This window comes from Neolamprologus multifasciatus, chromosome 6 (genome assembly GCF_963576455.1).
Source record: "Neolamprologus multifasciatus chromosome 6, fNeoMul1.2, whole genome shotgun sequence".
Taxonomy (NCBI): Eukaryota; Metazoa; Chordata; class Actinopteri; order Cichliformes; family Cichlidae; genus Neolamprologus; species Neolamprologus multifasciatus.
The window spans coordinates 24,673,997-24,688,190 of record NC_140444.1 but is presented as its reverse complement, the minus strand read 5'-3'; the positions used below and the strand labels follow the sequence as shown (position 1 = coordinate 24,688,190).

General features: G+C 37.7%; 1 protein-coding gene across 1 annotated transcript; it reads right to left on the bottom strand.

The window, feature by feature from the left end:
- Positions 1-111: 111 nt before the first annotated feature.
- noazfp (nucleolar atypical zinc finger) lies at positions 112-9,771 on the bottom strand. Its single transcript, XM_085162159.1, has 10 exons — positions 9,669-9,771; positions 9,105-9,262; positions 8,993-9,012; positions 8,820-8,890; positions 7,409-7,485; positions 4,289-4,415; positions 4,109-4,213; positions 3,919-3,965; positions 2,179-2,296; positions 112-1,474 (listed from the first exon to the last, which is right to left on the bottom strand). The coding sequence occupies exons 2-10, from the start codon at positions 9,222-9,224 to the stop codon at positions 1,209-1,211; spliced, it is 951 nt and encodes a 316-aa protein (XP_085018285.1). The 5' UTR covers positions 9,225-9,262; positions 9,669-9,771; the 3' UTR covers positions 112-1,208.
- Positions 9,772-14,194: the final 4,423 nt, after the last annotated feature.

Sequence of the window (14,194 nt, the reverse complement as noted above, 5' to 3'; positions counted from 1 at the left end):
AACACAAATGTGCCTTGCAGTTTATTTCAAACATCAGGACAAACCACTGCACTGAGGAAAGATGCCACAAAAAGGCTCTCCAGCAGATCAATAATCATTACACAACACCGATAATGAGGACAGGTTATGCTTTATTCATAACAAGCCACAGAAGAATTCACTTCAGTGGCCGCCAATTTGCCTGGATCAGAAAACCAGTGAAGTTAATGATTTAGGCAAGTCATTCCAGCTAATAATTTGTTTATTATTACAGCTGACCAAGCTAAAACAGGACGACTTATTTTGGATATAAGCATACGGGTAAGATGGTTGAGGAAGTTTTTCATAAACAGGAAGATGAAAGTCTCGAGGTACATTGTGGTGAGCAGCTAACACTTAAAGTTTGTTGTTGCTGTTTGGACTATTTAAGACAAGCCAGAGCTTTACAATCATGACTTATTGAAAATTTCCTGTATACTCTGCAGTTTTGTGTGGATTCTGGTGGATTTCAAAAATATGGAAGGATAGTCTGGTCCTAAATGTAACAATCACCCTGATTGTAAAAAAAAAATCTAGGCAAATTCATAAGATCTGAATGAGTATTTGTCCAACAGCCAATACTGGTTGCCACCTCGTTTGAAAGAAAGTGAAGACCCCCCCCCCAAAGCTCTTTAAAAGTTCACCGCCATGACATAAACAACCCTCTTACGTATGCCAGCTTCACGCCACCAATAGGAGTAACATCATCTTCTTAAGTTTCCAGGGACCATTCACATGGTGGACAAATGTGACAACCATTAGAGCGTGGAAATACAAAGATCAGCCTTTGCTCCTGTATCACAAATCACTGCAAAGAGTCAGAAGCAATTTTATAACTTAACCCAGGCTTGACTCTAAAAACAGAGGAGAAAGCAGGGCACTTAAAGCTTTCTGAGCACCATCAAAATATTTTAGTTAGGCTTATAATAGCATGTATTTAATTTATGAAACGGAAATTAAATTGAAACTGTTATTTGAGTCTTTTATTCATTTTGTCTCTATACAGCTGCTTGAATACTGTTTAAAAAAATTTATTTTCTCTTTCAAAGTAACATATGGAAAGTTAAAACATCACATCAGCTTTAATATTCATCTCCAGTCTTAATTGTGCATCTAAAGCTTTCTTGAGGATCCTTTGGGTTTACAGGACCACGTGCTCCAGCTGCACCAGCTCATCAGTCACCATCAGCTTAGGCAGCAGCACCATCCAATTTAAGACCAGCCAGCGACTCGGACGCAGTTTCTTGTTCGCCCTCTTCATCTTCTTCCTCCTCCTCTTCCTCCTCGTCCTCCTCATACTCGTCTTCCTCGTAGTAATCATCTTCTCCGTAGTCGTCTTGTTGGTCTCCACCTCCGGACGCTGCGTTCTTCCAATAGGCATCGTACCCGGACGCACCGTCGTAGTAACCGTCGTCATCGTCGGCACCGGCCTGTCGACCAAACTTCAAGGTGCGCGCTGTGAACAATGCACAGGTGTCAACGTTAGCTCTGGTGTCATGGTGGTGAAGCGACAAAGAAAAGGTCCTGTAAGATACAGTCTGCGTAATTCTCTGCAAGCTATGTTTATTCTAAGCCTTCAGGTTGTAATTTAACTGATTATATATCACTTTGTTCCACTTGTCAATATATGACTATGACCCTGCTGTGATCCTTCTACATTTTTTTGCCTCTGTCCCATGTCGGAAGTGAAATGTTAATATTGCTAAAGCTCTTTGTGAGGAGCTACAAATATCAGATTCACTGAGCAGGGTTTTTGTTTCAAAATACATCTCACTCTGCTAATAGCAAGTCCTCAGAGATAGAAATCAAATCCTGGCAGTACATTTGAGAGAACAGCAATATGGCCAACACGTGTTTGGCACCGCTTCCAAGGTCAAAGTTTAATTGCATAACATCAGACTCTGCTTTTACAGCAATAATCATTGGAGAAAAACCCGAATATTCATGAACAATTCTCTAGAAAATACAATTAGCTGCACTGTGTACATGACTTCTGGTGAAAAACTAAGAATTTATTTTTCCCCTCATGGTTTTGTTTCATTTTCAAAACACAGTCTGCGGGGAAGTAGCAGCTGTGGCAACTTCCCCGAAACAGGAGCTTTACGGGAAGAAAAACAACCAAACAACTTCCAGTCGTTTAAAGGTCTGCGTAACACTCACTTGACATGCTTAGATCTTTGGTCTCCTGTGTCTCGTGACCACATTTGGGACACGGAGGACCTTTTCCTTTCTCCTGTTTGAAGACTTTACTCTTAGTGTGATCATCACAGTAACAAGCCTGCAAGACACAGTTCAACTTTCAGTCAGTTATGGCATGGAAACACTGGTGCATGAACATGATATTGATGCATAGTTCTCGCTCAACTTCAAAACTAAAGAAAGCAAAGCAGTAACAGTTCAGGCTTGTTTAGACAAGAGGAGTAAGTTCATTCATCCACATCCATTCATCCATAAAAACTCGATCGTATTCCCTTCCTCCAGTCTCAAATTCAGAGATCCTCACTCACTGTAACCAATATATGGCAGCTGTCTTTTGCCTCAGCTGACAGGCAAAAGACAGTCTTTTGCCTGTCTTTTGCCTTTTGATACAGACTGTACTCTTAAAAAAAGACTGAATTGGAAATATAAATAAATAACCCCTGCCCCAAAAAGCAGAGTTCCTATTTCAAATGCTTTCTGATCAGATTGCAACTGTGGCACAATGCCACGTAAACAGCACTTGTGTAAATGTTGTGAGCCACTCCATATGTTTTTAATTTTGTTCCTGATGAAGCCTGATAAACCTGAATGTCTGCTGTAGTCATTCCTACATTCTAATATCCTCAATAAACATGGCTTCTCTGTGCAGAAATGCATGCTAAAGTTCAGCTGGCGTAAATTCGTCAAAATTACCATCTTATCATAGTATAATCAGTCTTGTTGTTTGTTGTCTATATGGAGTTGGGGCAGAGTCTCACGCTCAGGAAATGCGGTTTGGTTGCTAGGAGACCAGCAGAACATATACGCTCAATTAATAAACAGCTCCAGCTAAAACTTTGCTTTGAGGGAGGATCAGCATTATTTACAGTGTTAAGAAGACATCCCTTTCAGCTAGCATGATGAGAAGGAGTGATTACAGCAGGCTAATGTAATGTGTAATATTTGGTGTGCAAATGGGCATGTGAGGGTAGCTTTAATTTAAAGCTTTAAAACAGACCTGAGAAAATGCACGTCAATGATTTACTCAATTGGCACTGGCTGCCTATGCAGTGCATCTTTTATAGTGCAATTCTTTATCCTGTAACTTTCCAGTACAAATAAACAAACATTACTCTATATATACACATTTAAGGATAAGCACACTCATTTGTTGTGCATTAAGAGGTGATTTATTGCAAAAGTATGCTTTGGCTACACATATTGTCATGAGCCGCCTGGCAAATTCCTTCACTTGTGCACTTCAGTAAAAGTATGCACTGCGACTATCTGGCCTAGCAACGGCTCTTATAGGTCATTGATAGGACCAACTTATTTTTAACCTCTGTAAGATTAGCTGACAACTGTTAAACTAAGCACAAGGAACAACTAAAGGCAGTATGATCTCCGGCTGCTATTTTCAGCAGGTCCGTTGTTGCCAGCCTGGAGCGCTTTCTTGCCATTTTATTCGTTAAAAGCTCTCTGATGTTTAGTTTCAGTTACGTGTCTGTTGTACACAAGGAATATTTCCAGATAAAGGGAGAAAAACCAAAAGCAAAACTACATGAAAACAACTATGTGAATTTGTAGCCGTCTTATCAGATTTGTTTCGTTCTTCTTTTGTTGTTACAAACAGTTTTGTCATGCAAGTTGATAACGTGGGTTTATTTTTACAAACATGCTTGTGATCCCTTTGCATTGTATTTTCACAGATAGTTTCCTCACCTTACAACGCAGACAGGAGTGTTGTCCGAGTTTATTACAGGAAACACCTAAAATAATACAACGATATTATGAAAACACATTCGTAACATCACTACTGCACATGTACCCTCTGGATATTATCTGCTCATATGGAAATGATACGCTTTAAACACTCCATTGAAAAAGCCCATTGAATGACAGTGTGACTTACATTTGAATGTTTCTGCTTGAAGAACCTGGCAGCTTGCCTGGTGCTCAAACTGATCATCCTCACATAAGAAGTTCTGACAGAAGGAACAGCGGAAGATTCGCCCTCCTGTTTAAGAAGTTAAACCAGTCAGTGGCTCTACTTAGGTAAGCAGGTGAAACAATCAAACAGGGGTGGTCTCACCATGATCCCAGACACTGCGCTCACACTCGATGCAGTCGGCATCAGTCAAAGGACATGAACAGGCGTGAGTGCTCAGGCATTTCCGACCATGGCACACCCAAGCTTCACAGAAGTCGCACACTGCCCCCTTGTGATTGAGTAGGAGAATAACAAGGACCAAAATCAGAAATTGTACTTTCTTTTTTTATGTTTAAATAACCTGCTGATGAGTTTACTGGCATGTAGCAAAGACAGACACTGATTACTGAACACCAGCTGGACCCTTGACACATCTTATCATATGCTACTTAGCTTAATTATTCATTTTGATTGCACTTGCACAACACTGCACCGCGAGCATAAAGAGTGTCAGAGTGATACTGAATGGTAAATGGTAAATGGACTGATTCTTACATAGCGCTTTTCTAGTCTCCCGGAGTACTCAAAGCTATTCAACATACATTCACCCAATCACACCCACTCTAAACTCAAGTGCAACTAATAAACATTCACACACATTTACACGCCGATGAACGCATCGGAGGGCAATTTGGGGTTAGTATCTTGCCCAAGGATATTTGGCATGCAGACTGGAGGAGCCAGGAATCGAACCACCAACCTTCCAATCAGTAGCTAATCTGCTCTACCACATGAATAATAGCTAGCCCCAGATTAATGCAGAGAGAATCTACAAGCTGCTGCTTCTTGGTTGTAGACGACCTCTGTTGGTGTGCCTAAGGCCTTGTTTATTCTCCTAGCCTGCAGTCTGGAGTGCTGTTGCTATCAGTGACAACATCTAGATGAGCGGCTGATTGTTGTGGAATCTGCTGGCAACATGGATCTCTTGGTTTGTTTGTTATTCGGCATCGAATGGCCTTACATATCAAGGGAGGGTCCTGCTGCATTTACAGTCTCTGAAAGCTGACATTATCATTGTGTAAAAGGACTCCTCCCATGCTATTTGATTATAAACCTAATATACCGGTGGGATTTTAAAGTACTTCTTTTTTTTTTGCTGCTATCTTTATACGAGAATGTAGATCCAAGTCCCAGCCCCGTGCAAAATATTCTCACAGCAGCAGAATTTAAAAATAGAGCAGGTCTTGACCTTGTGCACTAGAAGTTTTCTCCCTAAAATGGACTCGATAAAGCTCTGCACTGGCACAGCTGAAACAGACAGGCCACAAATGAACCTGCTGACTGGATTTGTTAGAGTTTTAAGAAATCAAACTAGGACCTTGACTAGAAATTCCAAATATCAATACATACAGTGCTGTGAAAAAAGAATTTGTCCCCTTCCCAATTTATTTTTTATTTGTATATTTGTCACACTCAGTTTGAGATCCTTAGGCAAATATTAATATAAGACAAAGATAACCCAAGGAAATACATACTACAGTTTTTGAATTATGATTTTGTTCGTTAAGGCAAAAAAAAGTTATCCAAACCTACCTGGCCCTGTGTGGAAAAAATAATGTTTGCAAAATAAGTCTTGTTTAAGGTCATACCAAACCATCTCCACATAAGCCCATACATTGACTAGTCCACTCAAAGAAAACCTTCATCTTATTTTTTTCAAATCATTCACAGGTGGACTTGCTGGTATGTTTTCTGATCACTGTCCTGCTGCACAACCTGGGTGTGATTAAGTTTCCATACTTTCCACATGCAGCCGTGTAGACTCAAATAGCCATTTCCCCTTAATAAATGAAATCATCATTTCATCATCTTGTACTTACTCAGATTATCTTTGCATTACAAAAAAAAATTGATCTAAAAAATGTAAATGTAGCAAAGGTTTATTTCCACAGCACTGTACGTACGATCTACCTCAAAAACGCTTCTAAATTCTGGAAACAAATAAAGTCACTATCATATTCCAGTCCCATTTCCACCCTGTCTAAACATATTTTAAATAACTCAGTTGAAATAAAGGATAAAGCAGACATGTTGAGCATCTTTATGGACATTTTATATCAGCTACTTATGTTTTTAATGCAAATGTAGAATAGTCTTGATGCTCTACATTGAACTGTCTTTCCCATTTTGTATCGTCTTTGTGCCTGAACCTATTTCCTCTATGGCAATCTTAAAATGTTTAAAAGCCATTGAGCCAAAAAAATTCATCTGGACCTGAGAACCTCACAAACATTTTTTTTAAATCAGATTCTTCAGATTAACATCATCCCTGAAAATCTAGAAAGCTGCCTATACTTTATTATTTTAAAAACATGGGATCCCCTCAACAAATATTGTCCTAAACCTAAATTTCTACTTGCGCCAAAATTCTAGAATTTTAAATAAACTCAACAGTACTGTAACAGCAACTATGTTGGTAACAAATTCTATTATTATTGCCTTGGACTGAAAGCTGCCGTGTTTGTTGATCTGATTCTGATGACCATGAGCTGCTGTTAGAAAGACTCAGTAACATCAGTTAGAATGATAAGACTACAGGCTAGTTCAGGAATGCCCTTTCAGATAGGACACAGTGTGTTTATACAGATGAATATAAGTCAGGTTTCTATGAAGCTTTTAAATGGAGTCACGCAGAGGTCAACTTTAGACCCTGTTTTTTCTTCCTTTTTATTATTAATATAGAGAAGATTATGCTTAAACCTAAACCGCGCATTTATGCAGATGATACCATAATTTACTCACAAGGCTCTACTCTGAGTCACACTGTTGACAGCAGCTGCAGGCACTCTTTAGAGTACCCAACTAGAGTACCCAGCATTCTCTTCTTTTGCAGCTCATTCATGAAATACCTTTCAGAGAACACTAAAGCTGAATCCTTTTGTCTCCCTGGGAAAGTACAGAGGGTGCCACTGCATGAACTGGATCTTGTATTTGAATTAAATTTACCACTGACAAAATTAACTGACTTGTTTTATTTTATTTTGATGTTTGATGTAACTTTGTCATGGTCCATCTTCTTGGCCAGGTGGCCCTTGAAAAATAGATATTTATCTCAAAGACTAAATAAATAAAAATATTATTTCTCCCAACAAAACCTACCAGAACAATGTTCCATTAAATAATGTCAACCTAATATCATTTTTACAGTCATAAATTACATTGCTAAATGAAAATAAATCAAACAGATATAGAATAGAAAACTTAAATATACAATAAACTTACCACCATGCCCATTCCAGTGCTGTGGATCCCTGGATGTTTGACAACACAATCCGATGACTTCATACATTTCATTTTACCTAAAAACAGGAAGAAAACTTTACAGATGAATAAAACGAACACAAATAATTTCAGTGTAATGGTAAATAGTGTAATACATGAACAGAATCCCCTTCACAACCTTTAGCCAAGTTACGATCACTCTCAAGGAGCTAGGTTTGCCAAAACTACTGTCGTCAATCAAGAAATATCTTTATTAAAGTAAATACAGAAGCTTTCACTAAGCCTGAGTTAAACCTTCTGATAACACTAAAAAAAACACGCTAATAACAGAATAAACTTTCTGGGATTTCCTTATATTGATGATTAAGCATGCTTCAAGACAGGCTGAATAAAAATGAACTTGTACCAAAATAATAAAGGAGAAGAGCATAGAGAAGAAGAAAACAAAACAAAACCACAGAGTTCATGAGCCAAACTTTTTGAACTGTGTGGTTTTCATCATCTATCTAACAAAATAATGAAGTGTAATGGTAGAAGCATGTAAGGTTATGTAAAAAAAAAAACTAAACCTTCTTTCAATTCTACTGTTTTACATATCAGCACATTAAAAAAAATCATCTAGTCCTTAGCATGACACGACATGCAGAAACGTGTGGAAAAACTAATGACATCCCTCCTGCATTTATACTATTTAACAGTGTAAGTAGCAGCCAGGTACTGCTAATCAAATGAACTTGATTTATTGATAATCAGCAACTGTCAGCACCTCTATAATAACAGAAGCTTTGGCAGGTTGCTGATCTGGAGCATTCAGGTACGTTAACACAATGTCATAATCTTTCCAAAAGTTGAGATTCCAACAAATTCACTCACAGATCAGTCTGTGCAGTGCTCCGTGAAACTGGAAAAAACCCGAGAGCAACATCCAAGATTCTACAGGCATGTAAAATCCTCTGTACACCAAAGTATTCTACCGTCAAAGGTGAGGACATCTAAAGCTTGAGCCAACCACAGCAAATGTACAACAGAATGGCTTTTTTTTTTTTTTTTTAAAAAGCATTACGATAATTGAATGGCCCAATCACAGTCCAGTCAAGCTAGAAAATGATTACTTCGTTACTGCTGCTGAATCTGGTTCTACAAGCTAATGAATCCAGGGGTGTGAATAATGTTTCCACACAATGCTTCTGAATTTGGACTTACTTTTTGTTAAGTAATTAATGACCTGGTACAATGTGTTGCTTATTTAGGTTATATTAACCTTTTTAAGACCTTGCTATCACTGAGCTGGCTGTGAATTGGCACATTTTTGAATGGGCTTGGATGTGAAGGCCACAAATGAGCAGGAAGTGTTAGCTTTAAAATGAATATCATTCCAACATTACTCAAATAACATGTGCAGTGTACTCACCACACTGCGCGCAGACAGGCAGCTTCTGCACAGAGTTACAGAAATAACAGAAAGCCCTGTTCTTCTGTTTTCTAGCATGTGGCATCAGAAACGTTAAAAAAATGTTAATTATCTCAGAATTATGGAGAATCTGCAGTTGCACATTGGTCATATAAGTGAATAAAATCACTTACCTCTGACATTTGTCACATTCCTGCAAAAATGTAACAGTATAAAAGATTAGATACATATTAAGGCATTGGTGTTGTTTTAATTGGGCATCTATCAGCTACCGCAGCTACACACCATGTTGGAGTTGCAGGGGTGTTTAGCCACGTCAACATGTTCCCTGTTGGCTCGTATTTGCTTCTCTCGCTCTTTCCGATTTTCAGCCTTTTTTCGGGCACCGGTTTTCTTTTTGGGCATCTCTGGTTCTCCGCGGAGCTTGACACTGACTCCGTCACCTGCAAACACGTACAAACGGGGTGAACCACGCCGGGAGGAAACTGGGCGACTTCTTCTGCGTGAAATTCAGCTAAGAACGAGCAACTCTTAGCTGATATCTAATTTCAGTGCTTTTCCAATAAGATGCACAGGGACTACAGCCAGCGACACGGGTGGTGAATTACGACAAGAAGCACTACAACTATAAAAAGTTTCTGACATTTCTGTTCATGTTGGCTAGCAGCTCCCGTGTCTGCTGACTGAGCTGGTGTCTCATAAGCAAATTACATTTAAAATAAACTATAACACCACTCAGCACATGTGTACATGACTTTTAGACTGTAAAGGAACCTCCTAAGTGTTCCTAAATGTTACACGCCAGCGTAATTAAAAAGAAAATAGATAATTTTTTGTATTTTTCTTTACCGAAATGATCAGTTCAGAGAACGCAGGTAGGTCCGTCCTGAAAATGTGTTCGCCGGAACACTCGGCTAAAAAACATTCGTTCCACATATGCTGGTTTTTGGTTATGGTGGCTTAGCGTCACCTCTTTTCATTTAATGATTGAAGTTAAATAATTTACTTTTTTATAGGCCAGTGGTAATGCATAAATATACAATATGGCCTACTTTAAATAACACAATAAACATTTGCAATAATAATGATATAGTCTGTATGATATATAATAGAGTATATATTACAATAAGATCTAAATTTAACCAGTAAAAGATCATTTCTTTTTCGAATGTGTTTGGCTCCAGTTTTTCTTATAATGCTACTCCATGTGCTAACGCTAATGGGAGCTCTACAATTGCAGGACATTTCCTGTACCACCCTTGAAAATAGCTCATATATGTTGCATAAATGACACTTGTCCTGAGACAAGATGTAAACCTAGCTGCTGAAAAAGCAGCTAGGAAAAAGTCAAAAATATAAAATAGAATTCTCCAAAATGCCTTTTTTTTATCAAAACATTTTTTAATCAAATTGTGCTTCATATATAACCATTAAAATTACCTTTAAATCCTCTTTTTGATGTTTTGATTTTGTTGACACGTCTTTTGTAATTGTGAAGCCATTTAGTTAATATCAACATAGTAATTATGCACTGCAACAAATGTGCAACCTTGTTATTGAAACCTATGTAGCTTAGAACAACAATAAGATGATATGTCAAAGAAGAAGTGAGATGATTGGATCATGTTTTAACACCATGTGCAGACCAAAAGTTAGTCGTCTTTGACATATTTTGTATTTTCTTTCTGTCTTTTCTGACTAGATTTGGTGTGTCACTCTAACCAACGCATCCCTGTTGCCCATATCATGGACTGGTAGATTTTGAGCATTAAAGCATTTTCTGCTGCAAGTCTCACTCTCCCAATCACACCCACACATTGCTTTTATCTATACCTAAGCACTTTTATCAGCCAACCCCCAACAAATACATCAGGGGCTGCCCCATATTACCAAAAAAACAAAACAAAAAAACCCCAAAGCTTCCTTCCTTTCTTTATATAACTACATTTATCCTTGACTTTCACAGTACATTACATTCAACAACTGCACCTTTTTCAGACAAAACACTTTTAACACATATTAGCAGTGATTTGCAACCATGTTACCATACATGTAAAGCAAATAATACAAACATGTTTTGAAAGAACATACAAACATACAAAATATTTGGTCCTGGGATTTTCTTTGTCAAATTTACATCATAATCCACAAATAAATGTAATTTATTACTGTAATTAATTACGTGTTACTGTAATTCTAACCCTGTTACCAGGTCATTTTAAATAAAACATTCATAAGTGTTTTTCTTAGCTCACGAAGATTTGATCTATTCCATTTGTAATAGTTTGAATATTATTTATATATATATATATATATATATATATATATATATATATATATATTATATATATTATTTTTGTTGTTTTTCTTAAATATATAAAAGAAAATATAACCTAAAAGCTCGATTGTTTTTATTTATTTATGTATTTATTTATGCTGCTATCTTTAAAGCCTAAATGGCTCTCCAATGGAAGGATGACCCTGTAATATTCTGCCGTGATTTCTAACAGTTGTACACAGCAAATCCAGCATGTCCAAATTAACACTGTCAGATTTGATTTCAACACTTTTAAAGTGTCTATATGGGTCCACACCAGAGAGTGTTAATTTAACTCTTTTTGGAGAGTTGGTATGTTAACTCTGATTTAGTGTTAAACACCAAATCTCTCTGGAGTTGATAATTTAACACTTGGTGTTAAGAGTTTATATATTAACTCTCAAAGAGTATTTTAGTTTAACTACGTAAGAGTTATCTTCTAATTAATTCTAAAAAGCGGGAATTTTACTGTTCTGAACTTCTAGAAATTTCTTTTGGAAATAAACATTTACTAAAAAGACGCAATGGTTTTTGAAAAACATTTATTCTGAACTGTGCACCACAATTTCAAAACATTTTCTGAAAGATGTAACAGTGTACATGTTCTCACTTTCATTAGAATTTCGTTTATCAAAAGGTCTGACATAGGTGAGCTGGTAAATGCAAATAACAGCATTCTCATCACTTATTTCAATAAATACAAAATACAATATGCATGTCCTTCATTCATCACTTTGTGGAACTTCAACGCACTTCTGCTCTCCCCCATATTCCATCTTCACAAGCATATCCTATGTGGAGATTGAATAAAAATTAGTTGACACTAATTAATGGCACAAATCAATTGCAGCACAGTAAAAAAAAAAAAAAAAAAAAAAAAAAAAGGAATCCTTTTTGAGACATTACTTGTGTAAAGTATTTTCCCAAAAGATAAGGACACAGGCAACAGGTAGTACTGAACTAAATGTAAAACCTCAACCTTTTTCATTTTTACCTAAACCGTGTGCACAAAACTCTGGAGGGATCTAAATGCTAACGTAGAACTCAGTCAGGACATCTGCTACTGCTGTTTGCTCGTTTTTTATGGGAGATCGTTTTCAGGCTTCAAGTAGCACCATTATACCAACATTTCACATTCTAGACATTGTTTTAGGTGTATTTGACCAAAAAATTTAACCGAAAATTCACATGCAAGCTTTTTTTCAAGGCTGTGGTATTTGCCGAAAACAATACCTTTCAGCTAGCTAAAACAGCGAGCGGTGCTATCAGCGAGCAACATGGCTAATGCCTTTCACACAGCTTTGTAGTGATGTGACGTTCTGTATCGAGGCTTCGAAGCTTGTGTCGAGTAATTGAGGGGACGTTTCCGCGATGCGCGTATCGAGGCTTGCTTCATTTATGGGAGGAGCTGAAAATGATGACGTCCGAAGCCTCGCGGCCCGGCTGTACCACGTGACTGGTTCAGGAAGTGGTTCGAACTTTGCCGCGAGCTATGACAGCGATATAAACTCCTCGAACTTCTTTCAAGATGTGGGTGTTTGATGGAGAGTTGTGGTTAGTGAGAGTTTGGAGGTTTATGAGAGTGAGGAGAGAAAGTCAGGAGAGAATGGAGCCAGCTAAGAAGAGGAGGATGTCCTCCCCTGTGTGGGAACATTTTGATTTTATTCCTCCCAACAAGGTATGTAAATTTCTACAGAAGATGTATTTTCATAATACTGATGGTGCAATAAAACATATGTTAAGCTGTCTTTACTTTTGTACAAGGTGAAGTGTTTGCTATGTACCAGGGAGCTGGGATATAACAACAACACCTCATCCATGCTTAGGCACTACAGAGCTTTGCATGAGAATAAGGGGAACACCGATTATGGAGCAAGACCAGGTGAGCCATCAAATGCCATGATAATATAGCATGCTGTAATGTTACTAAATGATATAACAATATTATACAATGCAATAAGTTACGTGTGTGATATTTATATTTGTGCTTTGTTTTTGTTGTCTTTCCTCAGCAGAGCAATCTCAAATAGATGAAGACCTGGTTAGCATGGTGATTGAGGACTCCCAGCCATTTAGCATTGTGGAGGACAAAGGATTTAAAAGATTTGTTAAATCATTAAATCCTAGCTATGTTCTCCCCACTAAAAAGGTCATAAAAGAAGTGAAAATTTAGTTTTTACTGAATAAAATGTGAACAAGCAGGACTGAGGCCTCAGTGTGTAGCTGTCCATACCTCAATGTTACAAAAGCACAACCACTGTCCACACCCCAACCACACCTCACCTCACAGTAAATGATCATTTCCATTTTAAGCATTTCCAAATAATCATTTTCCATACTGCCAGTATAAATATACACAGTATACTGCATCACTACAATATACATGTTTTACACACTCCTTTTGTTGTTGACATTTACAGGCTGTGTGCAAAAGGCCACACTCTTCAAATTCATGCCAACTAATATTTTTACGTCCAGTAGGTGTCCTGCTAGAGCAAATGAAGCTTCAAGAAGCTTTGCACTAGGGTGAACCAATTGGATGAAAAGCTTCAGTGCTTCATGAAGCTTCATCTGCCCATCACTACAGCTTTGTCTCAACTCCAAAGAGCCACAGAAGTAAAAGCTAATAATAATAATTGAAACAATCTTTGAAAAAATGACTTACCAAGCATGGCAAACAACTCAAATATGTAGAGCAAAATGTTCTGAAACGGCTTCACTTCAGCTTCGATCGGAGCCGTGCTGGGGGCGGAGTCTGTGAATTTACTCTATTAGTGTCATAGCCCCTCTAGGAGTTCAGAGTTAAGAGGTCAAGAGTTAATGTTTCCATTGTAACACCTCCAGATTTGAAATAGAAACACTCATTTTTAACACTCGATTTTAACTACTATCATTTTACACCTCAGAGTTACATTAAAAGCATGTGACTCTACTTAGAGTAAAATTAACTCTAAGACTACTAACACCAAAACATTTAACACTTTTGAATTTGCTGTGTTGATTTATCACATGACGTCGTGGTCGGTCAGCGGCATCTTGTCCACGCCCAGGACACGTG